The 26419-nt window shown below is 65.0% G+C and overlaps 2 protein-coding genes across 3 annotated transcripts; one reads left to right on the top strand and one right to left on the bottom strand.

The window, feature by feature from the left end:
• The first annotated feature begins 8610 nt into the window (after positions 1-8610).
• HMGA1 (high mobility group AT-hook 1) lies at positions 8611-17044 on the top strand. 2 transcript variants are annotated; one of them, XM_035569183.2, is made up of 6 exons: positions 8611-8734; positions 9022-9176; positions 13660-13765; positions 14840-14920; positions 15327-15377; positions 16949-17044. In XM_035569183.2, the coding sequence occupies exons 3-6, from the start codon at positions 13664-13666 to the stop codon at positions 17003-17005; spliced, it is 291 nt and encodes a 96-aa protein (XP_035425076.1). In that variant the 5' UTR covers positions 8611-8734; positions 9022-9176; positions 13660-13663; the 3' UTR covers positions 17006-17044. The 2 variants fall into 2 exon arrangements, with proteins under 2 accessions (XP_035425076.1, XP_035425075.1); XM_035569182.2 differs by having other exon boundaries at positions 14837-14920.
• Positions 17045-18668: 1624 nt separating this feature from the next.
• On the bottom strand, positions 18669-20443 carry SMIM29 (small integral membrane protein 29). The gene is made up of 5 exons (XM_035569169.2): positions 20417-20443; positions 19367-19515; positions 19231-19256; positions 18997-19138; positions 18669-18843 (listed from the first exon to the last, which is right to left on the bottom strand). The coding sequence occupies exons 2-5, from the start codon at positions 19484-19486 to the stop codon at positions 18802-18804; spliced, it is 330 nt and encodes a 109-aa protein (XP_035425062.1). The 5' UTR covers positions 19487-19515; positions 20417-20443; the 3' UTR covers positions 18669-18801.
• Between the last annotated feature and the right edge of the window lie 5976 nt (positions 20444-26419).

Below are 26419 nucleotides of genomic sequence, written 5' to 3'. Positions count from 1 at the left end.
CAAAAGCCACCAGTGCCTTCCTGTGGCTGCCGCCCTCGCTGCAGCTGTGCGGCGGGCCGGATCCAGCCTGGTGAGAAAGGGAGGAAGGGATTTGGGATTACCTGCTGGCTGGCACCCAGCTGCTCTGGGGATGGGGAGCAGCTCCTCCTGCCCCGTCACACAGCGTGGGGGCACGGATATCCCCCACAAGGGTCACCCACGGGCAGCGGGGACACGAGCCAGCTCCTCCAGCACTCCCACCAGGAGCCTTCCCGAAATCCTTGGGGAAAATCCCCCGCTCCCAGCCCACGGGCTGCGCACGCTCTACCCAAGGCTGCCACGCAGCAGGGACCTCCAGGTAGCCACCGAATTTGTGCTTTTATTTAAGGACAATATTCAGCCGCCGGCCCACGGCTGCGTTGTTTCGGGCTCATTTCTCCCCCAAAGAGGGGCTCTGGGGGCATCAGGGCAGGAAAAATCGCTTCCCTCGCCCTGCTCCAAGTCACGCCCAGCCGCCCCCCCAGCCCGTACCGTCGTGACGCTCCCCTCCGAGGGGAGCCACACGCACGCCTCGTCGGGCTCCAGCACCTCCATCCTGATTAGCAGTTGCTAAGCGAGCAATTAATCAGGCCCCCGAGCCAGCGGGGAAGGCGGCTGACAGCCTCACACACCCCCACCGAGCCGCTCGGGTGATGGATGGATGGATGGATGGGGACCACAGCCCACGGGATGCTCCCCACCCCACCACAGTGCGGGGACCCCCCCGTGACCCGCTCCCCAGCATAGGTTTGGGGGCACAGAGGGGTGCGATGCTCAGCACCACTGCAGCTTGCAGCCTTGCAGAGCCCCCCCCCCCCCCACGAAGCCCCTCACCTCTCACCACTCGTGCTCCCCCCTCGCTCCCCTGCTCGTGTGTCTGTGCTGGTTGAAAGCTGACCCCCCCCCCGGAGGTGCCCAGCAGTGCCAGGCACCGCGTCCCAGCGCCGTGTAACTGGAGCTGGGAACAGGCAGTGACCACCCGGCCCCGTTATAGCCGGCCCTAATCCCCTGGCCGGGCTGGGTGTCACGTCTCCCCTGGGATGGGTGAGCTGCAGCACGGGGTCAGGGACACGCCACATGCCCGGGTGTCCCCTGCTAGGGGGGGACGCGCTCCACGGGGGCGGGGGGAAAGAGGAAAAATAAATCAGGCCACCCATATGGCTCAGCCCCAGGCATCGCAGCATCGCCACCACCACACCCCCATCACCCTTCCCCTTACCTGGGGGGAGCTGGGGCCAAGGGGACCCAGCAAAAAGCCCCCGCCTCAGCAGCTCCCACCCACTCCCAGCACCATCCTGCTCCCCCTGCAGGGTGCTGAGCCTCACCACGACCCCGCAGAGCCCCATGGGGCGGGCTGTGGGGCAGGGCCAGCTCCTGCCCACCCTGCTTTGAAAGGGGGCACCTGGGGCCGCAGCCCGGCTCCCCCTCCCCCCCCCCCCCCCCCCCGGCCCTGTTCGCGCAGCCCCCGGCCGCCCCCAGCCCCCGGCGTGCCTCAGTTTCCCCCCACCCTACAAAGCCCCAGCCCCGGCTGCAGGGTCGCCTGTCCCCGTTAGATGGCAGCAGGGATCCGCGGTGCCACCGGCCCCAGCCTCGGGGACGCCGCCAGGATCCGGCCACCCCCAGCCTCCCCCCCCCCCCGCCCCCCATACGGCTGCCCCTGGGGGGCCGCATCCTGCCCTCTGGTGCTGAGGGCACCGGCTGGGTTCCTGCAGGACGCCTCGTCCCGCCCGGCCACGCTGCGTTTCGCCTCATTTATTGCCCCAGCCGGTGCCAAACCCGCCACCCATCGCCGCCCACCTCCCTCGAAGGCACCCAAAAGAGGGGCCCACGAGGCACGGCACCCAAAAGCGGGGCTGCTCCGGCTCACACCCGAAGCCAGCTCGGCTCCGTCCCCGCTCCATCGCCTCCTCCTCCTCCTCCTCCTCTTCCTCCTCCTCCTCCTCCAGCCTCCGCGGCCACCCCGGACCCCCGCAGCGGGGCCGCCGCCAGCGCCTGAGTCAGGCGTGAGCAGCACCTGAGTCACGGGCACCCAGGGAAACCCCCCCGGTCCCCGGTGCTTTTCCAACCGGAGCTGAGTAAAAGGGAAAGCGTCGAGGGATTTGGACGGGAAGGGTGCTCACGGGGAGCCCCGGCAAGGAGCAGCCCCCCCAACCCCGCCCCGGCACATCCCCCTTGGTCACAGTGGGCTCGGGGTCAGGGGCAGCAAGCGCAACGCCCGGCAAAGCCATCGGTGTGCTCGTGGTGGGGACAGCGCCAGAGGCGTCCTCGCCCAGGGGAAATGGAGAGGGAAAAACCCCACAGGGGAAGGAAAAGTGGCCGTGAGCCCATGCCCTGGGCTGGGTATCCTGTCCCCGAGCTCCCTGCGGTGCCGGCTGGGAGCATCCGTCAGCGCTGCCCCAAAATCTGGGTGCCCCTGGGGACAGCTCTGGGTGGCTTTTCCACTTGGGGCAGGCTGGGGAGCCGGGGGGGGGGGGGGGTCCTTCTGCACCCCACGGGGCCTGCGGGGACTAGAGATAACCCAGGGGTGGAGGAGCCAGCCCTGGTGAAGAGCAGGAAAAATGCGTCCCCTGTCCCTTGCCCCGAGTGCACGTCCTCCAGCCCCCTGCAGCCCCCTGCCCCAGGGTCCCCCAGCTCTTGCCCCCCGTGCCCCCACCCCTTGCAGCACCTCCCACCTTGCCCCTGATCCCCCCCCAGGATGCTGCTGCCGGCCGCCGCGGGCTTCTCTGCTGCCCCGTTTAGTTTGGCCGTGCCACTTGCAATAAAATACCTTGATTAAAAAAAAAATAAGGCCGGCAGCCCCCCCGTGCGAGCCAGACAGCAAGCCCTCAATTAATGACCCCTCGCATTCTCCTCCCGCGTTCCCCGTTAATGATTTACAGCATTTCCTCCCTGGCTTTTTTTTTTTTTTTTTTTTTTTTTACAAGGCTTTGTTAGTCCCTAGCCCTGGGGCTGCGGTGGGAGAGGGATTTGGAGGCCGGGGGGGGGGGGGGGGGGGGGGGGGGGCACAGGTATTTCCTCACCCACCAGGAGCCCCGGTGCCCCCGGGTGGGTTGGCGAGCGATGGTGGGGAGCTCTCGGCCTGCAGATTAGGGGCTGGGGGGTGAAGGAGGTGCCGGGGCCCCCACTGACGGCCGAGGGCCGCACCCCTGCGAGGATGCTCCCGTGGGCACGGGGTGGCACGAGGCTCAGACCCCGGCGCTCCCTGATTTACGCCACCCCTTCGGAGCAGGAGCGAGGCGAGGCAGGACCCCGGCGGGGCCGGTGGCCGCACGCACACCTGAGCCCCAGCACGCTCGGGACACGGCGCCGAAGCGCGGGGGGAGCTGGGAAGGGGCCGGGGCAGCCCCCCCCTCAGCAGCAGCACTGGGCTTTGTGCTCAGCAGGCAGCCCGGAGGAGGTTTCATGTTACTGGGAAGCTGGGATGGCGGCGTGTTCCCGGGCAGCGCGCGGACAAAAGGCCATTGTGCGCCGCGGGGCTCCCCCGAGCCATGGCGCAGGCCCAGCGCTTCCCAGAGCCCCTGCCAGGGGCCCGAAAGGAGCAGCCCCCCCCCCCCCAACCCCAGGCCACCAAGGTGGCACGGATGGTGGCCAAGGAGCGTGGGGCACCTGCCTGCGGGACGCTGGGCAGCCAACAGGGTGCAGGAGCGCTCCCCCCCCCCCCCCCCCCGGTGATGGCTCCACCATGGGGCTCTCCAGTTGCCCGAGCGCACTGAGCCGAAGCAGCTCCTTTCCCTGCTCCCGTCCCTGTCCGAAATACCCTAAATGTGCCCCCACCATCCCGAGGGATGGGGACAGTGGGGTGGCACCCGCTGGGCCACACAGGTTAAACCAAAGCCAGCCAAGCATGGGGGCCAGCCTGGGACATGTCCCCAAGGGTGCCAGGCGGGGACATGGCCCCAAGGGTGCCAGCACTTTGGGGTGTGCAGGGCCAGGCTGGCAGCCCACACACCCTGGCCACGGCCGCACATCCCCACGTGAGCAGGAGCCACTTTCCACCCCCACCAGCCCGTCCCATGACACGCACCTCCTGCAGTCTCGCCCCGATCCATGTTTTAGGGGGGGGTTATGTGCACATTTACACTTACGGGGCTGTGCAGAGCACACGGGCAGGCAGCCCCCAGCCCGGGGGCAGGGATCCCCTCCGAGCAGACCCTCGCCTCGCCACCCCGCTCCCAGAGGCAGGGATCCGGCCCCATCGCCGGCCGGTTTGCAAGCATGAAAAGGCAGCGAGCGCTGCAGGGAACCCCGTGACCCCCCGCCGAGACATCCCCAGGGTGGCTTCCCAACAGAGCTTTCAAAACAAGGCAGCACCTGACAGCCTTGGCTCGGTCCGGGCAGATTTGGCCCCTTCTTTCCAGGCACAAAGGGCACACGCGCTCTCTGTCAGCCCGGCCCCTTGGCGCTGGAGGGCTGGGACAGGCAGGATTTTCCCTTCCTTCCCTTCCAAGCTTGCCCCAGCCTGGGCTGCACATGGACCTCGAGCACACCCGCAGCACCCTTCACCCCCAGCACTCAGGCCCTTTCCCTCCCAGGGGTTAATTACTGATTGCAGCCGGTCATAAATATCGCAGCAGGGATTCGCGAGGCAGCTCCGAGGCGACGGCGATGCCTCTTCACGGCGCAGGCAGGGGAAGGTTTCTCACCCGGGTATCAGATCTGGGGGACTCCGGTCCTGGTGCTCCCCCCAAGGGGCCTGGGCATGTTCCTCTGCTTCTTGGAGGGAGGAGAAATGTTTCTTCTCATCCTCTTGGAGACTCTTCAGGACGTGGAAAAGTCACCCCAGGGGCTGGTGAGGATGCCGTGCCCCAGCGATGCCCTCCTGGGACAGGAGCTCCATGGGGAGGAAGAGTTCAGGCCCCGCATTGCCTTGAGAAAGTCAGAAACACGATGCAGGGCTGGCGTGATGCTCACCTCATCACCCTGAGCAAGAATTAACGAAGGTGGTTAATTACCTTGGCCCTTCTTTGTGCAGCCACCGCTGCTCGAGCAGCTTTGGGGTAAAACCAGCTGGAAACGCGAGGTCCCCGCGCGCCCCAGGAGGGATGCTGCCTCTCGTAGCACCAGAACAGGACGGTGCAGGGGGATGCTCAGCGCTCGGGGTGCAGCAGAGACCCCCCCCAGCCAACAAGGTCCCAGCGAGCAGCGAGGCTGAGCAGCCCCCCCACCCCATGAAAGACCCCACAGCACCCCACACCCCGCAGCCCGGCACCACCGCAGACGAGAGGAGCCCTTTGGTGCCAGACACAGCCCCCAGAAATCCCGCACCCTCTGATCCACACGTTTGGGTGCGATGAGCATAATCACACCCATCTCCACAAGGCCCAGGACCAGGAGGATTAATTAAACTGTTGTTCAAGAGGGCTTTTGAGGTGACAAATAATTAGTCCGGTAGCCTTCCAATTACCCAAGGACCTGGGCTGGGATATTTTTCCAGAGCTGCCTTAGAGGATCTGGATTCCCTTTTCCCAGGGAAATTAGGGGGAATTAGGCACCCAAATCCCCAGCACGGCTTTGCGGGGCTCGGTGGCACTCGCTGGGACATGGCGGGTGTGGGACGAGGGGACATTGTGCCTCCCATGTCCCCACCCCCCCACCCCCCGAGGCAGGGCAATAGCAGGCGATCAGTGCAGTGAAGAAGGTGGTAATGATTATTTCTCTGGAAATATTGGCTAGAAAATAGGGATAATCAGCAATGCACACGTGTCCCCTGCCTGCCCCACACGGTGCGGACGTCCCTGCATCCTGCACGCTCAGGACTCTCAAAGGCAGAAGCACTGAGCCTATAATTTATGGGGTGCCACAGGAATTTGTCCCCAAAATGAGGCTCCAGGAACACAGGGATAAACCTGCCCCGGAGGGTGAGGAGGAAGGAGAGGTCTGAACAAATTACAGCCAGACTCGGTGAGTACGGGGCCGCTCGGCCACATGGGGGATCATGGTCAACAGGGAACAAAGCCTGGAGGGGAAACAAAGGCCCCCGTCCCCTCCCACAGTGCCCATCCCGTCCCCAGCAAACCCGTGACAAGGTGACAAGGACCAGGCTGGGGACACCCCCACCCGTGTCCCGAGGGGTCTCCCAGCTCGGTTGGCTCACCTGGGTTATTTGGGGTTGCTCACCCCAGCACAAACACCCCGGCACGGCACACGTGGATCCCCAGCACTGCACTCACCCGGGATGGGGAGAAAAACCCCACTTCTCGTAGCACCATTTCCAGCCGTTTTTCCTTTCTGGGCTCAATGCAGAATTCAGATTTTTGAATTTGGAATTGCAGAACTTTTGCGTTTTGCAATTTTTTTTATTTTTTATTTTTTGCAAACTGCAGAATGCAAACCTCGCCGGTCCCGCTCCCAAACCCCGCCTCGGCGGCAGCGTCTCTTCTGGCTTTCAGCCGGGAAAGCTGCAGAAACAAAAGTGAAAACAAGTGGCAGGATGGCAACACCAGGTGCGGCTCTGCCCAGCTCAGAGCGGCCCCCCAGCGCTCTGCCTCTCACCTTTTGGCAGCTCACAGCTCGCTGTTCGGGGCAGCGGGCACTGCCCCACGTCCCCCCCCCCGGGTCACCGTGTGCGCAGACCTCTCCGTGGTGCGCTTCCAGGCCATTCCCCTTCCACAAATCCCCCAGCAAGCCGCCCTCTGTCCTCTCAAACATGCTCAGAGCACCAAAAAAAAAAAAATCCCCCTTTTCCCAAAAAAAAGTCACTTCCCAATTTCCCCCCCGCTGCACGCAGCTTCCCATCCCAGCACCGCTCCCGGCTGCGGGGCGCACCTGGCCGGGGATGTTCTAGGAGACGGACGCAGCTTTGCTTCGAACACCAAGCGACGTGGAGCAGCCCGTGGGTGCAAAGCCACCAGCGAAGGCAGCTCTCAGAGCCCTCCCCACGGGTGAGCAAGAAATTGCCAAAAGTTTCAGCTGACCCAGAACCGACAGCCCCGGTTGTTCGTGCCCCCCCCCGGCGCTGCTCTCCGGTTACAGCCACTCACCGCCGGCGCAGAAGAAATAACGAGGGATATTAATAACAGCAGTCCTCTGCCAGGGACAGAAACCAAATTCCTTGCTGGGCTCGCAGCAAAGAGGGGAAGCCTGAGCACGCCCGTGGGCAGGTTTGGGGCAGCTGAAGGCACCGCAGCGCACGGTGCTTGGCCTGGGGCTGCCTGTTGCAAGGGAACGCTGATTTTAGATTTAAAAAAAATAATAATGTTTGGGGCTTGCAAGCAGCACCTTACCTGGATGCAAGGCCCTCGGATGGAGGGGACGCAGCGCGGTCGTCATCTCAGGGAGCCTGCGGCCGGGCTCGGCCCCAAAATGCAGCGGTGCAAATGGGGCAATGCCTCCGCTTGCAGGCATTTGGAAACGGGTCGGCTCCTCGCAGGGCTTTTTTTCCCCTCCCTTGCATTCATTTTTCAGAAAGGGACACGGCTTTGGTTGTGTTTCAGACAAGAGCCGTCGAGGGAATTTGCAGGGGATTTTAAATCCAAGCAGCATTTAGCAAGAGGTGCCACGAGCCTTGCTTGGCTGGATTCGGCTCTTTCCATGTCGCAAACCTTCCCCGCAGAAGAAGTTTTGCGCACGCAGACACCGACACTTCTGGGCTTCACGTTGTTAAGGATGCTTTTTTTAAATAAAAACCCGCCTGAAACTTGAATTCAGCATCATACGGTCTAAAGTTCAGCTCCTAACACCAGATTTCAACCCTTCGAGGCAGGGTGGTCAAAGCACCCAAGTCAGACTTTCCACGAAATTCATGGTCGGGGTTTCTGCAGGAGTTTGGGGGAATTAGGCAGACTCTCATCGCTGAGAGCTCTGAATTTCCTTGTATTCCCCCAAAAACCCACCACAAGCCCCCAGATGCTTGGCATGCTGTGGAGAACTGCCCCCAACGCAGTTTTTTAGGGTCCTAGCAGACCCGGAGAGCTGATCTCGCTCCCGTTCCACACTGACCTAAGGCACCCCAAAACAGACAGCGTGGATTCAAAACAAAGCTCCCCCCAGGCAGAACCAAACCCCAAAACCCTCCCAGACCTTGGGGCCGCTCGCCAGCCCCCCAAACCCAACCACGCTCACCCCTCCGCCCCCAATCCTATTCCCACAACATTTCCGCCCTGAAACCTGAAACACGGCGCTTCAAAACCTCCCTGGGGACGGAGCACCTGCTGCCGGGTGCCTCCAGAAGGGGATCAGAGGATTTTTTTTTTTTTTTTTGGGGGGGGGGGGGTGGTTAACGGCATGGGTGGTGCAGCAAATAAAAGCACCGCGCTTCCTCCAGCGCGGAGCCCCGATGCCCAACCCCAAAGCGCCACCAAAACCCCTCGGCGCCACCCCTAAAACCCCCCTGGGGGCACACAGCACCGTGTGCCCCCCCCCCCCCCCCCGGGAAAACACGCCCCCAAGCCGGGAACCCATAAACTGGGCATTGGGAACCCCACAAACTGGGGATGTTTGGGGGGGGGGGGGGGGGGTTCTCCATCCATCCCGGCTGCCCGGGGCGAGCCACCACCGCCCGGGGGCACTCGGCAGGACCCGGGGGGGGCTCGGCCCCGCCGCAGCCCTTTGAACGGCCCCATCGGCCCCGGCCCCGCCGCCGCCCGCCCCCCCCGGCCGTGATGCAGGCGGCTCCTCCTCCCGGCGCTCGGCAAGGGCTGGGAGCTCCCCTCTGCCCGGCTGCCCTTATTTAATTTCCAGTGTGATTTTGCTATTTTTAGCACCTGGATCCCCTCCAGTAAGGCTCGGAGCTCGCTCCTTTTTTTTTTTTTTTTTAATTATTATTATTATTTCTTTTTTTTTTTTTTTCTCTCCCCCCCCCCCTTCCCTATTTTTTTTTCCCCCCTGGCTCCCCGTGAAATGACTTGGACCCAGCTTCCTTCCTCCTGGAGCAATTTTTTTTATTATTATTATTATTATTATTTATATAAATAAGAGGGGGGGGGGGGTCTGGCCGTGCTGTGGATGCGTGTGCGAGTCGCAGCCTCTCTCCTCTCTCTCTCTCTCTTTGCCTTCTCCTTTCAGATCCGCATTTGCGAGCAGCAGCAGCCAGGAGGGGGGGTTTCGGTCGCTCACAACACAGCCACGCCGGGAGAGGGAGGAAAAAAAAATAATAATAAAAACGCCACCAAAAAAATAATAATAACCCCCAAGCACCCAGCTCCGAGACCAAGCTGACTGTGAGTGCCGGCCTTCCTCTTTCCTTTCTGCTCCGGGGGGGGGGGGGGGGGGGCGGGTTGGGGGGGTTCAGGGGGGTGCTGGGGGGGCCCGAGGCTCGCTCCGTGTTTGCAAGGGCTCGCGGGTGCTCCGCGGTGCCCCTTTTATTATTATTAATTATTGTTATTAATAGGGTGATGCACCTGGCGGGGCCGGGATGGGCTGGGGGGGGGCCGGGGCTGCGGGGACTTTTGCTCCGATTTATGGGGTTTGGGGCTCAAGCGGCCCCCGCCGCCCTGGGGGGGCTCCGGCTGCAGCCCCAGGTCGGTTCGGTGGGGCCGGGACCCCCCCCCCCCGTGGTTGTGGGGTCGGTGCAAATCGTGTGGGGTCGGTGCAAGGTGCGTGGGGCCGGGACCTTGCAAAGTGCGTGGGGCCTGCATCGTGCGTGGGGCCGGGGCCGTGCAAAATTGCGCGGGGTCGGTGCAAATCGCGCGGGGTCGCTGCAAGGCGCGCGGGGTCTTTGCAGGTTGTGTGGGGCCGTGCAGATCGCGTAGGGTCGCTGCAAAGCACGTGGGGTCGGTGCAAAGCACGTGGGGGCTTTGCAAATTTTGTGGGGTCGCCGCAAAGCACGTGGAGCCCTCGCAGGTTTTGTGGGGTCGCCGCAAAGCACGTGGGGGCCGGTGCGGGTCGTGTAGGGCCGGCTGCAAATTTTGTGGGGTCGCCGCAAGGTGCGTGGGGCCGTGCAAGGTGGCAGCCGCGCCACCCAGGCCCTGTTCGGAGGAGGCGGGGGGGGGGAGGGGGGGGGCCACACTCGGGCAGGTCCCTGCAAAGTTGCAGTGTGGGGGCTCAACCCCCCCTAAAACCGCCCCCTACCCCTAAAACCGGCCCCCCCCGCAGCCCATGCCCATGGCGGGGGGGGGGGCCGAAATGGCCCTGCTGCGCCCGGGGTTTTATTGCAACCCGCGGGAGGGAGGGGGGGGGGCTTCACAAAGCTTGTGATGTTGCCCTTCCTGCCTCTTTTCTTTCTCCCCCACCTCCCTCCTTCCTTTCTTTTATCACTTCCTTTTATTATGCATGCCCAGGAAGGAAGGGGGGTGGTCTGCCCTTAATAGCAAGGGGAAGGGGAAAGGGGAGGGGGGCTTCAAAGCAGCACCCCCCGCCGGAGGAGTCCTGCCCTAAGCCCCCATCCCCGAGCCCTCCTGGCACCCCAGAGGCTCCTCAACTTCTGCCGGGCGCTGCCCCCCCCCCGTCCCTTCCCTCCAGCCTCAGCCCTGGGCTGGGTTTCCTGGGCGTGAGGAAATTCGGAGGGGGGGGGGGGTAGAGATCTAAGGCACCGCCACCGCCTCGGTTCCCCCCCCCAGCCCGGGTTGGGTTGTTTAATCTGGGAGTGGGTGGCGGGCGTGGGGGATTTATGGGGCTGTTTGCACGGGGAGGCCCGGGGGGAGGCCAGGTTGTGGCTTTTGCAAGTGGAGCGCGGCTTGTGCAAGCGGTGGCTGCCATCAGCACCCTCCCACGGCGGCTCCCGACCCACGGGGACGGCCGAGGAAGGGGTTCCCCCCCCCCCCCCCCCCCCAGCACCCACCGACCCCAAGGAGGACGCGTGCCCTCCGCCAGGATTTCCCCCTGCCAGCCTCCGGGAGCCCAGCAGCCCCCTGCTCACGGCTCTGAGCGGTTCCCCCCCGGCCATGAAAAGGGTTTTTTTTTTTTTTTTTTTTTTTTTTTTTCCCTCTCTCAGCTGCTTCCTTCCCTCCATGGCAACCCAGCTGCTGCCTCCGATCCCGCTCCCGATGCGCGGGGCCGAGCTCCGAGGTGGGGACGGGGACAGCAGCGATGGGGACGGGGACACGAGCGGCACCCACGGGCGGCACCGTGCCCGCAGGCGGCCCCATCTCCCACCCGAATCGCACGCACAGCATCGTGGCCACCAAGCTCTGGCCAAGGGTTGCCCAATGGGGCCAGGACCCCCGAACAGGGCGGCTGAGGGGCCCCCAGACCCCGGCACCGTGCAGCAACGCGGGGTCCGAGGGGCGCACGCTGCGGGGTTGGGGCCGGGTCGGGCCCAGATGTTTGCGGCCACAGGAGAGGGTACGGCACAGCTGGGGGGCTGCGTTCCCTCTGGCAAAGATTGACTAAAAAGAGGGGAAAAAAAAGGATAAATACTTCTCAGCCCCTGGTCAGCCCACCAGTATTTTTTTCCCTAAACCATAGATATATATATATTTTTTTTAAGTGCTCCATAAAGAGGCTCCTTGAAGGGCTCTGGGATGCCGTGAGTAATATTTTCGGGGTGTTTACATGACAGCACGCATGGTTTCTGTCCCCCCCCCCAGAAAAAAAAAAAATAATCTGTGGGTGGTTTTTGTTGTTGTTGCTTTGCACTCGTGAGTCACTTCCAGAGCGGAGCGGGCGCTGGCGCGTGGCTTGTCAAAGCCTCGAAGGTCTCAGTGTGGTGGGGGCTCCTCGCGCTGCCCCACACCGGCTCCAGACGCTGCTGTGGGGTTCGGGGTCCCCTGCGGGGTCGGGGTCCCCATGGGGATTGAGGTCCCCGTGGGGCTCGGGGTCCCCCGTGGGTCCCTCCCGCAGCCCCAGCAGTGGGGAGGCAGCAGCGCCGTCCCCCCCGGCTGAAGTTTGCCACCACCCAAACTGAAAGCAGTTGCTGAAAGCTAAGGGTGGTTAAAGCCTCGTTATAGGGCCGGTGCCTCTGGCTGCATGAAACCCGCCAGGAAAAGCCTCCTGGGGTCTGCAGCCCTCCGGGGAGGCAGGTTGGACCCCAAGGGGATGGGTTCGGCCCCGTTCCTGCCAGGGTCCCTGTTCTGCACCCGCCTGTTCCCGGCCCCGAGCCCGTCCTCCCGGCTCCTGGGCTGGGAGCAGGGTGTGGAGCACGGCGGCCCCACAGCTCCGGCCGAGCAGGTTTTCCCTACGCCCCCGGGAAGCACCGGGGTGGAGAGGGGAAGATGGATCCCGCTCCTCCACGGGATTTTCCTCGTTAGCCAGGAAAGCCACGCGGCCCTTCGGGACGTGCACACGGGGAGGGGGCAGCCTGGCGTCCCTCGGTGTCCCTAAATCCAGCCAGGGCGGCGGGAGCGGGGTGCAGCCCCCAGTCTGGGTGCAGCAGTGCCTGGCCGGGAGCCGCAGGGGTGCGGGAGCTTGGCAGGGCCCGTTCTGGTGTGCCCCAAATGCTGGGGATGAGCAAGACCCAGCTGAGCTCCCCCAGCACCCCCGGACCCCCACGGGGGATCCCTGCAGGCCCCCGGGGCCGTGCCACCACCCGTTGTCCTGTTCCAACTTGCCGGTGCCGGCAGCGTGTCTGGGATTTCAAGGGCTCCCGATTAAATCTGGAGCCGCTCTCCTCCTTCTGGCGGAAGGGGAGTTGCTCGGGGGGGTTGCTCCGTGGCTCGGGCCCCGTGGGAAGGGCTGGCAGAGCCGCCGCTCCCCAAAAACCTGCCGGGGCCCCGGGGCACCTGGCTAACTCTGCAGGGTTTCTGTGCCGCGGGGCAAGGCTGGGCCCCTGCCCCGCAGCCCCGATCCCATTGCTCCCGGCCTGGGAAGGGAAGGCAATGAGGCTGCACCCCGCCGGGCTGGGGGGGCTGCGCCTCAAAGCCAGCCCCGGGGACGGGCAGGGAGCGGGGGTGCTCTGGGACGGGTCCCCTGGGAGGGGCTGGACCCACAGCCTCACCCTGCCGGTGCCAGAGAAGCACCCAAAGGGGGGCCCCGGGGGGTGGGAGAGTGGGGAGCACCGGGAGGCTTCACCCCCCCCCCCCCCCCGCATCAGCGCCTGGCATGGCGAGGGGCTCCTGCAGCCCCCCCCCGGTGCCCGTGTGGGTGCCAGGGGCCCGTGGGTGCCAGGGGCCTGTGGGTGCCAGGGGCCTGTGGGTGCCGGGGTCCCTGCGTGCAGTGGGGACGGTTCGGCACAGGACGGGTGCCACGGTGCGTCTGAGCCACATGGGCTTAAAATTTTGAGTTACAAACTAGTGGTGGGGGACTCTTCTAGAGGTGGGGGGTCTCCTCCCGGCACAGCCCTTGGTGATGCTCCTGGTTCCCACCCCGCTCACCCTGCCAAGCCCTGGCAGCAGCACCCCGGTGCCGGCCGGGCCCCCGCTCCGTGCAGGGAGAGGAGCAGGATGTGGCCGAGCCCCCAGAACGGGTCGGAGCTGCTGGTTTGGGCTGAATATTCAACTCCAGGGGGCTTCCAGCAGCTCCAAAAGGGGGGTGCCCCATCCCTCACCCCCTCCTGTGAGGCCGTACCCCACCGGCCACCCCCGACCCCCCAGCGGGGGCGAGCCCCCTGCCCGCCCCGAGCCCCCTGCAGGGGCAGGGCCGCCGCGGGGCTGTGACCCCCGGGGAGGCTCCGGCGGCTCCGCTCATCCCTCGCAGCCCCGTGAGTCACTTCCGCGGCCCCCACCGCCCGCCTCCCGCCGGGGAGCGGCGCGGGTGAACGCTGACCAGCCTTCCTCCCTTCTCCCGCTCTTCCTCCTCCTCCTCCTCCTCTTCCTCGCCGCCGCCAAGGACGATGAGCGAAGCCGGCGCCAAGTCCAGCCAGGCCCTGGCCTCCAAGGGGGAGAAGGACGCCTCGGAGAAGAGGGGCCGGGGACGGCCCAGGAAGAAGCCGCAGGTACGCAGGAGGCGGCCCCGAGCGGTGGCGGCGGGCTCGGAGCCGGGGGGGGGGGGGGGGGGGTCCCCGGGGAGGGAGGAGGATGGTGGCTGTGGGGATGGGGGGGGGGGGGGGGGCACAGGCACCTGCGGGGTGGGGATGCTCAGAGAGGCGGCCCCGCGAGCTCCCTCCTGGCCCCGGTAACGCCACCAGCACCGGGTGGATGCTTGGGTACCCCAAATCCCGGGGAGGGCCCCAGGCAAGCCCCCTCTGCACCCCCCCCCCCACCCCCCCCAAAAAAAAAATAATCCCGCCTGCGCAGGGGGAAGGCTGCGGGGCCTCCCGTTGCTCCTCCCCGGGCTGCCACCGAACAAACCTGCCTTTACAGCCGGGCTAATTAAAGCCCTATTAGCACAAGCTGCTCAGAGGGATAAGATGCTGCCGGAGCCTTTGTGGTGCCAGAGGCCCCCCCCCCCCCCCCATGCAGCTCCCCGGGGGCAGGTGGGCTTTGTGCGCGTCCTTCTTCCACCCCCCCCCCCCCCCCCCCCCCCCCGGGCAAAGGGGAAATTTGCCGATTCCCCAGCATTTTGCCACCCGGCTGGCGAGCTGGGTTTCGGGGTGTTCCCTCCCCCCCGCCCCCGGTGGGATTAAAGGGGTTAAACCACGCACGGCCAACGGGGAAATGGGGAGAAAGCTTGGGGGGGGGGGGGGGGTGGAGGGGGGGTGAGGATGAGGAGGAGCGGGGCTACGGAGCAGCCGGATTGCGAGCCGGCGGGGAGCGTCCCGCTAAGCCGAGGGATTAACGCCGGGGCCGGACGGGTCACGGCCACCACGCCTGGCTGAAGGACGCCAGGAGCCCGCGCCCCAACCGGTGCCTGAACTGGTGGTCCCAGTGCTCCCAGCACCCCGCAGGATACGGCCCTGCCCCGCTGTAGGGAGGGGCTGCAGGGGATGCTCGAGCCCGGAGCATCCCTGGGGGGCTCGGCAGCACCCCGCTGTGCCCAGCGCGACCCCGGCAGCACGGGGAATTGCCCCGGGGACCCCCATCCGCAGCGCCCCCCCCCCCCCCCCCCCACTCTGCTCTCCCTCCAGCAGGAGCCCAGCGAAGCCCCGACCCCCAAGAGACCCCGCGGACGGCCGAAGGGCAGTAAAAACAAGGCCACCCCAAAAGGCAGGGTAGGTAGCCGGGAGCGCCGACGGCACCGTTTTGGGCTCAGTCAGTGACAATTCGGGGCAGATCTGCATCCCTGGGGAGGGGGCGGCTGCCAGAGCTGGCACCCGGGGAGGGAGGGGAGGAAGAGCCGGGGCGTGCGCGCCGCCACCAACCTGTTTTCAAAACACGACTCATTTCCTGCACCGCGCCGTGAGTCACGGGGCTGGGACCCGGGACCGGGGGGGGCTCGGCTGCAGCCCCCACAGTACCTGGGTCCGGCCCCGGGGGATGCCACTGGGGTGACGAATTTGGCAGCCGAGGGAGGAAGGATGGGAGGAAGCCCCAGCAGTGGGGGTGGCACCGTCCCGGCCCCAGCCTGACCCAAATTTCTGTTTTATTCTGCCCCCCCCCCCCCCCCCGCGTGCTCAGAAAGCTGCAGTCACACCAGGGAGAAAACCTCGAGGCCGACCCAAAAAATCGGTGAGTGGGCTTCTCCCTTCCTCCTCTTCCTCGCCTTCCTCACGGGCCCAATCCTGGCAGGATGCTGGGCACCGGGGGGGGGGGGGGGGGCACAACCACCCCGCTCACTGCGCAGGACCCCCAGCGTCCCAGTAAGCACGGAGAAGATGCTGGGGGGCCAGAATGGCACAGAGCAGTGAGCGAAAAAGGGGACGGGGCTTGGCACGGGGACGGGGCATGGCACAGGACAGACCCCAGACCCGTGCGTGGCGTTCCTGCGGCAAATTCCTACTTTGTTTTTTCCTCCCATTTTTTTGCCCTCTCCCCCACCCTGCTGCCACCCACACGCATCGCCCCGGGAGCTGGGAGCAATTTCCCTGCACGTCCCCACCCCGGGAGGCAGCGCTACCCACGAGCTGTGGGGTTTTGCCCCTTTTCCCTCTTAATTTCTCCTTGGGGGGGGGGGGGGGGGGGGGGGGCTCGCTCAGGGCGAGGGTTGGAGCACGATGGGCTGCACAAACCCAAACTGGGGGAAATTAGGGCGGGGAGGGGGGCGTTGCTTGCAAAACCTGGCCACGTCCCCAGCTGTCCTGCATCCCCCCCTCATCGCAGCACCGGGATTTTTTTTTGGGGGGGGGGGGGGGGGGGGCGGGGGGGGAACGGGACACGGCTGGAGTGATCCCGTCCCACGCCGGCGGGGCCGTGCCCGGGGACACCGTGTCCAGCCCTGGCAGCCGCCGGCCGCGGCGGCGTTTTTATGAATGAAGCGGGAGGAAGCGGGGGCCGGCGCTGAGTCACGCTCACGCTCGGCCCTGAGTCACCGCCGCGTGCGGGGCCGTGCTGCTGGCGGCCGCGCTGCACGCCCCCCCCCCGTCCCCTCCCATCCCATCCCGTCCCCTCCCATCCCGTCCCGTCCCATCCTGTCCCATTCCATCCCATCCTCTCCCATCCCGTCCTGTCCCATTCCGTGCCACCCCGTCCCATCATCCCATCGTCCCGTCCTGTCCTATCAGCCCGTCCCATCCTGTCCCATTCCATCCCATCCTCTCCCATCCCGTCCTGTCTCATTCTGTGCCACCCCGTCCCATTGTCCCCTCCCGTCCCATTCTATCCCATCCCATCCCATCATCCCGTCCCATCCCGTCCCATTCTATCCCATCCCTTCCCATCCCATCATCCCGTCCCATCCCGTCCCATCCCATCCCATTCTATCCCATCCCATCCCATCCCATCCCATCATCCCGTCCCATCCCGTCCCATTCTATCCCATCCCATCCCATCCCGTGCCATCCTCTCCCGTCCCATCCCATCTCATCCCGTCCCCTCCCCACGGGCACACGCCAGCCAGCCCCGCAACCCCCGGCGCGTGCAACGGGCGTGCAACACGCTGCTCCCCGTGCAAGCCGACTCGGGGGTTTCCTCCCCGGTTTCCTCCTCGTGCACGCGGGGAGCGAGGCACGGCCCCAAACAGAGCGGGGCGCCGGTGCCTCGGTTTCCCCACCTGCACAAGGGGCGCGAGGAGCAGCCCGGTGCCCCCCCCCCCCCCCCCCCCCCCCCCCGAGCGGTGCCGACCGCCCCCCTTTGCCTTGCAGCAGCAGGACGAGGAGGAGGTGAACATTTCCCAGGAGTCGTCCGAGGAGGAGCAGTGACCCCCCCCCCGAACCGGCGCTACCTCATCGCCCCGCGGGACCCCCGCCCCCCCCCCCCCCCCCCCTTGGCCAGCCTGGGACCCGAGGGAGAGGGGACGGGGGAAAAAAAAAAAACCCCAACGCGGTGCCCCGGCTTCGTCCTCCTCCCTGCTCCGCTCCTCGCTCGCCCCCCCGCCACCGGCAGCGCTGGCCGGGGGGGGGGGGGGGGGGCTCAGCCCCACAGCCTGGGAAAAAGGGGTTGGGGGCTCAGCCCCCCCCCCCCCCCCCCCCCCAGCGCCGCATTTCGGGGCGGCCCCGCTAACCGAGGGGGTGTCGGTGGGGCTGGAAACCCACAGCCTTTGCTGTTCCCCCCCCCCCCCAAATTGAGCGATTTCACCCCCCCTCCCCAAAGCAGGTGTCGGCCGTCCCCCAGCACCGGCTTTGCCCCGGGTCCTCTGCAGGGATGGGGCTGGGGGGGGGGGGGGGGGGAGCAGCAAAGGCAAAAAAAAAAAAAAAATACAAAAAAAACCCAAAACGCCCCCAGACCTGGCCCGGGCTGTGCCCCCCCCCCCCCCCAAATCCCCCCCCCCCCGGGTGATTGCACTGTGCGCGGGAGAGCGGCTCCGCAGCGATGCTGGGGGGGGGGGGGGTGCTCAGTCCCCATTGCCCCCCCCCCCTTCCCCAGCCCTGGGTGGCCTTTTCCTGATAGGTTCTGGTGAAGTTTTTAATTTTTTTTTTTTTTTAGTCCTTTTTGTTGTTTTTGTTGGGTTTTTTTTGGCGGTTCTCCTCTGGGTCACAACTACCTCTGGATGTTTAAGTTCCACTCTCAGCTCACAGACGTGCTGCTGCTGCTGCTGCTGCTGCGCCGCAGTCGGGGCTGCCGGGGCCTCCCCCGCTTGGTTTTTGGGGTTTTTTTTTTTTTTTTTGGGGGTGTCTCTGGAGGAGGGGGGGGGGGGGTCGTCCCCCAGGTTAGTCTCTTTATTTTTTGGTGGTTTTGTGTTGGTTTTTTTCTTTTTTTTTTCCCGTTTTTTCTACTGTTTCTGTTAAGGTTCAGGTCGCTCTGCTGCTCCCAGGGACAGAGCCTGCAGGGTGCCGGGGTGTCCCCCCCCCCCCCCCCCCCCGCCGTGACCCCCACAGCGGGACCGGGGTCGGTGGCGGGTTTTGGGGCGCTCCCGGCAGGGAGAGAACTGGTGTGTGTGTGTGTGTGGGGGGGGGGGGGGGTTGTTATTTTTAATTTTTATTTTTCGGTCCGCCGTTGACGACCTTTTGGGTTCCTATTTGCAGTTTACTTGAATAAAACATTTTATGGACGTTCGGTGCTCCGGATGGGGTCAGCCCCCGGGGGGGGGGGGGGGGGGGTTGGGGGGGCTGCAATGGGGTCGGCACCCGGGGGCGGGGGGGGGGGGGGGCGGACAAAGGAGCGGGATTTGCCCTGGGGAAAGCAGCAGCAGCACCGCGTTTATCGCAAAGAAACCCGTTTATTTGCCCCTGGGGGGGTGTCCAGCCCCCCCCACCCCCCACCCTGTGTCCCCGCAAACGGGGCCGCCCGGAGCCCCCCCCCCCCGGGGCTGTGCCCCCCGCATCCCGCTCCCAGTGCGTTTAAGGGGCTTTTTTGGGGGCGTTTTTTTTTTTTTTTTCAACGAAAACCAGCAAAAATGGAAAAAAAAAAAAAAAAAAAAAAGGTGCGTGAAGGCGGGAGACGCCCCCCCCCCCCCGGCATCGCCCCTGCTGCCGCTGATGCCGACGCCGTCCTCCGGTGCCTCCAGCGTTGGGGGGCGGGGGGGCGGCAGGATCCGGCCCCCGCCCCGTGGGCAGCATCAGGCCTTCCACTGCCCGCGGCCCCCCAAGCCGGGCACCACCTGCAACAGACGGGGAGGGGGGGGGGGGGGGGTGCCCCGTCCGTCCCCCCCCCCCCCCGCCAAAAAGTGAGCGCCGCCGGCTGCTACCTCGAGGAAAGAAAGGGTTGGTGGCCCCGAACCGGGCGTTTTTGGCCCCGAAACGCTCAAACCCACCCGGGGGTCGTCGGCCTCCACCAGCAGCTCCTGCTCGGCCTCGTGCAGCTCCTCGGCGGGGTCGTAGCTGTACATGGGCAGCAGGCGGTGCCGCAGCCGCTCCGCCCTGGCGCGGGGACGGGCGCTCAGCGGGGACGGGGTGCTGGGGGGGGTGTGGGGGGGTCAGGGTGTGCCCCCCCCCCCAGCCCCCAAAACCCCAAACTGGGGCGAAACCGGCCCCGGCCCCGCGCTCACCTCCGCTTCTTCTGGACGTACATCACCTGCAGGGAGCGGGACATCAGGTGGGGGGGGGGGACATGCAGGGGTGGGGACCCCCCCCTCTCCCCACAGGACCCCCCCTCTCCCCACAGGACCCCCCCTCCGTACTCACCGCGGCCACGACGGCGCCCAGGAGGGTGAGGAAGACGAAGGGGCCCAGCACGGAGCCCACCAGCGAGTCGCCCGTGCTGGGAGCGCTGGGAGCGCTGGGAGCCGTCGCGTTGCCGCTCATGGCTGGGCTGGGGGCGCGGGGGGGGGCTGCTGCCGGCATGGGGGGGGGGGGGGGGGTTAGGGTGGAGGTGGGGGGGCACCCAAGGGTGCCAGCGCCCAGCTGCCTGCCCTTGGGGGGGTGGGGGGGGGGAGCTCCCCAGACGGGGCCCTGCGGGAGGAATTGGGGGGGGGGGGGGGGGTGAGCAGTGGGGGGGGAGGGGGGGGCCCGCAGCACCCAGGGCTGTGTGCCCCCCCCCCCCCGGCGCCCCCCCAAATGTGGCCATGCGCTGCTGATCCCAATCCCAAATCCCCCACGAAGCGGGGCAGTGCGTTGCAGAACCGCCCCCCCCCCCCCCCGCCCCGTGCAAAGAGCCCCCCCCCCAGCCCTCGTGCACCGTACCCCCAGCGCTGCCCGTGCATCGCACCCCGTGTGCATTGCAACCCCCCCCCCGGGGCACTGCAACCCCCCCCCGGAGCACTGCAACCCCCCCGTGCATTGCACCCCATGCACACTGCACCCCCCCCCCCCCCCCCCAGGAGCTGCACCCCCCAATGCACCCCACCCCGCGTGCACTGCACACCCCCCGGGGCATTGCACAGGGCCCCCCCCGTGGATTGCACACAATCCCCCCCCCCGCCCGGGCATTGCCTCCCCGCCCCCCCCCCCGCACTGCCCCCCCCCGTGCTCAGCACCCCCCAGCATTGCCCCCCCCCCTTGCACTGCCCCCCCCCTTTCACTGCACCCCCCCCCCGTGCACCCCCCCCGTGCATTGCCCCCCCCGTGCTCAGCACCCCCCAGCATTGCCCCCCCCCTTGCACTGCACCCCCCCCGTGCACCCCCCGTGCATTGCCCCCCCCGTGCTCAGCACCCCCCCAGCATCGCCCCCTCCCCTCTCCTCCCCCCCCCCGCTCTGCGCCCCCCCGCGCGCGGCCCGGCCCCGCCCCTCCCCACCTGCGCGCGCCGCCCGCACCCGGAACCCGCGCGGCGCGTGACGGCGAGGGGCGGGGGCTGGCTTGGGGGGCGGGGCCTGTGGTTGGGGGCGGGGCGTGTTTGTGGGCGGGGCCCGGTGTGGGCGGGGTTTGGGGCGGGGGCGGGGCCTGGGGGCGCGGGGCCGGTAGGGGGCGGCAGAGACCGGGCACGGGGGGGGGGGCGGGGGGGGAAGGGGGGAAAAAGGGGAAAGAAAGGGAAAAAATGGGAAAGGGGAAAAAGGGAAATGAACGGGAATTGAGAGGGAAAGTGGATAAAGAGGGGAAAAGGGGGGGGGAAAAAGGGGAAAAAGGGGAAAAGGGGGGAAAAAGGGGAATAAAAAGGGGAAGAGAAGGGGGAATAAAGGGGGAAAAAAGGGGGGAAAAGGGGAGAAGGGAAGGGGATAAAGAGGGAATAAGGGAAAGGAAATAAAAAAGGAAAAAATAAGGGAAGGGGAAATAAAAAGGAAATAAGGGAAAGGAAAAACAAGAAAAGGGAAAGGAATAAAAGAGGGCACGTACGGAGAAGGAAATTAAAAAATAGGGGGAAATAAAAAGGAAGCGGGATTTAAAAGGAAAGGGAATAAAAAGGAAATAAACGGAGACGGGAAGTTTAAAAAGGAAATGAAATGGAAATGTGGGGAAAGGGGCGAAAGGGGAAGGGGCACGGGGCGAGGACGGACGCGGGCTGGGGGGGGGGACAGCGGCTGCAGGGGGCAGGCGGCGGGGGACGGACGGACGGAGGGACGGAGGGACGGAGGGACGGAGGGACGGAGGGACGGACGCGCAGGTGCCCCATGGACGGACAGAGGCCACCGGGTGCGGGTGGCACGTGGGGGGACACGACGGCAGGGCCCCCCGCAGCCCCCGGGGGAAGGCCGGGCCCTGATCCCGCCGCGCTCCTAATCCGCTTTGGGGCCGGGAGCAGATGGCCCCGTAAATAGGTCGGGGGGGGACAGGGGGAGCCCCGCAGGGACAGGGACGGCCCCCGGGGTGCTGACGCCACCCCTGGGACACCCTCACCTGGGCTGGGTGCGGGTGGGGGGGGCACCAAAGCGCTTTGCTGCAGCGGGAAGGGGTCGTGGGGGCTCGTCCCCGTGTCCCCTTGGCCCTACAGACCCCAATGGTGCCGGCGATCCCGGTGTCCACAGCATCCCCCGTGGCCCTGCTGCGTCCCCGGGGGGTCCCAAAGCCCCTGGAGGTGCCTGGAGGGAAGGGGCCGGGGTGGGAAGCTGAGCACTGGGGACACCACCACCCCAAAACCCCGCCGCGGAGCCCACCCCGTGCACCCGCCCTGCCCCAAATCCCTCCCGGCCCCATGCAGCCCCTTGTGCCCTTCCCAAACCAGCCCCGGGGCGGGGGGGGGGATCCTGGGCTTGGGGGGATCCCAGCCCTGCTTTGGTTTCGTGTCCCAAAAGGAACAAAACCCCATCCAGGCTGGGTGAGAGGACCAGGCAGAGCCCTGGGCAGCACAAGCTGGGTTTTCCTGCCCCAAGGAAGCTGCCCCCCAGCATCCCCCACCGGGGAAGGCACCGCGTGTCCCGGGAGCCAAAAATACCCCGAGCCTGACCCCCGGGATTGGGGAACGCTGTCCGAGGACCATGCTTTGGTGGGGTGGCTGTGCGCACACGTGTGGGGCACAAGCACCCCAGGTATTTTTAAGAACGAGGTCCCCGTCAGCTTGTTTTGGGTTTCCTTGGCCAAGGCTGGTGGCTCAGAGCGTGTCCCCCCCACCTCCAGCCTGATGCTCCTGGTGCTGCGGAGCCCCCAGGGCGCTCCAGCAGCCGCTGGGTTTGATATTTGGAAATTAATTGGGATGTTTTGGAAATGAACGTCGTTCGCAAGTGGCTCGTTTCCACCTCCGTTTGAAGAGCTGCCTACCACCTCTTCCCACAGGGCCGGGCGCGGCCTGCGGCAGGAGAGGCAGCTGAGGGGGGATTTCTTCCCTAAAATGCAGACCCACCACCCCCAGGACCTTGATGCCCGTCCTGGACACGAGGTGCTAAGCAGGAGCCACGAGCCCGCTGAGCACACGGCCGGCGGGAGGAGGAGCAGCAGCGGGGTGGGTTCGGGAGGCTGCCGGTGCCCCCCGTGCCGCCAGCACCCAGCCCGTCCCTCAGCACGAAGCAAAGGGCTGCTCCCACACGAAGGGCGAGGACTGGACACGAAGCAGCGTAAGCAGCTTCCGAGGGCTCAGACAATTTCTGGTCCGCAGTTCAGGGCTGGAAATACCCAAACGAGACCGTGCCGAGCCCTACCCATCACCCCGGTCCTCCAGCACAATCCCCTCCGCGCGCAGCCTGAGGTTGAGCAGGGCTCTCCCGTCTGTGATGAGCCTCCAAAACGTCCTTCTGCAGCCTGCAGGCGTCCCGAGGCGCCTGAGGAAGGCTTTTTTCCCCCGGTGACGCCCCGCTGCCCAGACCCCAAACCCACCACGTTACCACGGAGGTTAACGGCGCCGCGACGAAGAGAGACCAGGCAGCGGTGCGAAATACCAGCGTGTTTATTGGGTGGCACTAGGTTACAGCCTGCGCTCCTGTCAAACTCCCTCCGTTTGTTCGATTAACTTTTGTATTTTTTTTTCGTTTTTCTTGCCAGGACAGCAACGGGCTCCCCTCGGCCGCGGCTCGGAGGACGGAGGCTGCAGGAGGGACGGAGCCGAGCTCTCGGATGCGCCCGGCCGAGATGGGCACCATCGGCACAGCTGCACGGGGACCACGGCGGCTTCCATCGGCTCAAATCAGGCTCGAAACGCACCGAGCTTCACCTCAGAAGTGGGACGGGGTTGTAACGATACCACGGCGGAACGAGGAGTGGAGAGAGAGCCCTCCGCTCGCTCTGGAGGCACCACGGGTCGAAATGCTGCAGGTTTGTGCTGAGCTCGGCAGCCAAGACCGAGCCAAAACTGCGTTATTCGTGGGCTCAAACCACGATGGGACCCTCAGAGAGAACCAAACGAGTTTTCTGCTAACGAACTTCACTCGGAACAAGTGTGTCCTAAGTAAGAACAACGCCAAGTCGGTAAGAAAGAGAAAAACCATCAGCTGAAGTGCTGGGTTTCCACAGTGCCCTTGCAGTTGTAAAGTGTTTTTTTTTGCAAACCGTTTTAACTTACAAAAACATCAACTTTACCAGATTGGAAACACAACGCACGGGAGTGAGGAACAAAAAGTCTGCGGGCAGAAAAACAAAACAGGCGATGGGAATTACACATGGAAATCCACCCGGAGTTCCTGGAGAACAGAGTATTGAACCTTGGATCCACTGCACACCTCAGGCCTCTAATTCTCGCAACGTTGCTCTCTACATCAGCTTCTCCCCCTCCCAACTCATTTGACGTCTCCACCCGAATTGACGGCCACACAGCAGCACGGACCCATCCCAAAACCATCAGCGGAAAACCCAGACCATTTCTGACCGCGTGCTGCTGCCACAATTGCGCGGCCACCCCAGTCCCCGAGCGACTCCGAGACGTGTCCGCAACGTTCGAAACCTTCCCCAGCTGCAATCGGCTGCGGGGGGGAGGTTGGGGCCTGGGCTGGGCTCACCAAGTCCTCCCCTCGGCCACGCCGGCGAGCCCACGAGCAGACACCGGAGAGCAGTGAGCAGCCGAAGCCCCGCAGCACCCACCGGGGAGGCATCTCGGTTAGGGAAGGAATGAGAAGCCTACGAGTTACGCTCAGGCTCACTGGCACCCGCCCCGTGCTGTCCGTACGGCGCCGTGCCCCCGATACCCGTCCCCGTCCCCAGGCTCCCAGCAGGTCGGGGATGCGGCTCCCTCACCCCGGGGTACCGCCGGGACGTGGCGGTGCAGAGCTCGTGAGGAGACTGAGCAGGAAACGCGAGGTGATGGTTCCAAAAACCACAAACCAGGGCGCACGAGGAGGTCAGCGAGCACGCTTGGGCCTCCCGAGCTTCACTCCCGAGGCAACCCTGGAGCCGGTTTCTCAGGCGTAACTTCGAAATTCTCACTTTCCCACCAACAAAGCGAAACGAAACAGAAAGAAAGAGAAAGCCCTGCCAACTAGCACCAAAAAGAGATCATATAAATCCCCTAAGATACGTCTTCAGTCCAGTTAAGTGTTCCTTTCCACCCATCTACACCTCTCATTAATTATGTACAGACCTCAGGACAAACTACCGACAAAACCCCACGCGTGGCCACACGCCGCCATCCCCCACTGCAGCCCCAACTGTATTCAGATTGATTTCAGCACCGAGAAAAGGGAGGAACACGCCCGCAGATGTCTGTGCGTATACATCACATACGTTGCGGCGTGAGCCCGGGCGAGCGCAGCAGAAGCGAGGCCACCGCATCCCGAAGGCCTGATGTAACCACTAGATGATGCCATCCTATTGAGCAGGGAGAACAGAGCCAGGAGAGAAAAGCCACTTAGCAGCAGGACCACAGCAGCTGGCGGATGATCAAAGTTTTTAGATAACTCCTGTAAGTCCTCCAAACCTCCTCCTCTCCAAGCCCACCCAGGTGTGACCGTGTAAGATGCCAGCGAGCACCCTGAACCCCAGGACCGCGCCGGCACAGCGAACGCCTCGAGACGCGCTGTGCAGGAAGGATCCGGCCAGGAAACCCGCGCGCTGTTCTAGCCACGGCGTAACACCCCAAATCCCAAACCAACAACGTTCAATCCCCCCACCGATCCCGTTTCTGCACGTTGCCCTCCCCTGCGAGGCGCGGGGTGTCGGCCAGCACGCCGAAAGCCGCCGCACGGGGAGCGAACCCCGCGGGTCCCTGCTGCAGGGAGAGCAGCCTGCAACCGCCCTGCCAGCCCCAGCAACCCGACCAGCTCTGGCAATCCCGTTATTTTGGGGACAGTCGGCTCGGCGTGGAGATGGGGAAGCAGCTGTGCCTCCCGCCGTGCCTGGCAGCTCCCGCAGCAGCCGAGTTCGGAGCCGTGCCCGGTCGCAGCGACCAGGCACCCGCGGCAACCTCGCCCGGTGGCATAAGTCTGGATAAAAGAGACCAGAGCCTTGCCATCCCTGCCTCTGCTGAGGATCCACGCCAGCCGCAGCTTGCCCACCAGTTCAGTACTCAAACCCACCTTCCACGAGCTCCCGGATCACCCTCACCTCCTGCGATGCGCTGCACAGGTACAAACACCGCGCGGGCTGAAAGCCCTGAAACACATCTGGGTAAAGTAAAACGGTTTTGGAAAACGATCGGTTCAAGCTGTTACAACGGGGGGGAGGGAAACACTCGATCAGTGCAGCACCAAATGTTTTTGCTCTTCTGAAGCAACCACCGTGTTGCGAAACGGGGAACCAACTTTCTGCGGGGAAAACTCGAGGCAGGAGCCCGAAGCGCCTGCTACAACTGGGGAGGAAACTGAGGATTCCTGACATTCCCTGCCCACATTTTCAGCCACGGAATACTTTGTGTCTGCACAAGGGAAAAAGCAACGCTCCAGCAGATTCCGATCCCTTTTAATTCTTCACTTTACAGAGCTTGCTTTAAGGCACATTCGAGACCACACTGAGCCGAACTGCCGTCGACAGAAACCCGGCTGCGCGGCGCGCACAACGTCCGGCTGCCTCGCGTGAAGCTGCTGGTGGTGTTTCAAAAGCAGCTCCTTTCCCTTTCCAGCCCCCAAAGCAGAGCTCTTACCTTCCCCTACAGCACGCGAGCGCAGGCCGGCGTTGCCCCGGCACCACGACTCCTGCTCCCTCGCTCCCGGCACCACTCGGCGTTTCCACCCTGCAGCCCGTGCTGCTGAGCTGGGGTCAAATCAGTTTAAGAAGGAACCGTGGCCCCCCGAGCGCAAGAACAAGGAAACAGCTCCCAAAGGGTGCGTTTAAAAGCGCAAAAAGGCAGCGCGAACGTACGCCCACCTGTCCTGTGCCGCGGCTCTACGGCAAAGCGAGTTGTGAGGTTTTAGCCGAGAGTTGTGAGGTTTTAGCAGCTTTTAAACGACTCCTTGCAAAGCACCCCTCTGCTAAAGCCCACCCTGTCCCCTTCTGATAGGTTTTAATT

The sequence above is a fragment of the Cygnus atratus genome, chromosome 24 (genome assembly GCF_013377495.2).
Source record: "Cygnus atratus isolate AKBS03 ecotype Queensland, Australia chromosome 24, CAtr_DNAZoo_HiC_assembly, whole genome shotgun sequence".
Taxonomy (NCBI): Eukaryota; Metazoa; Chordata; class Aves; order Anseriformes; family Anatidae; genus Cygnus; species Cygnus atratus.
This window is presented reverse-complemented; position numbering and strand designations above follow the sequence as displayed.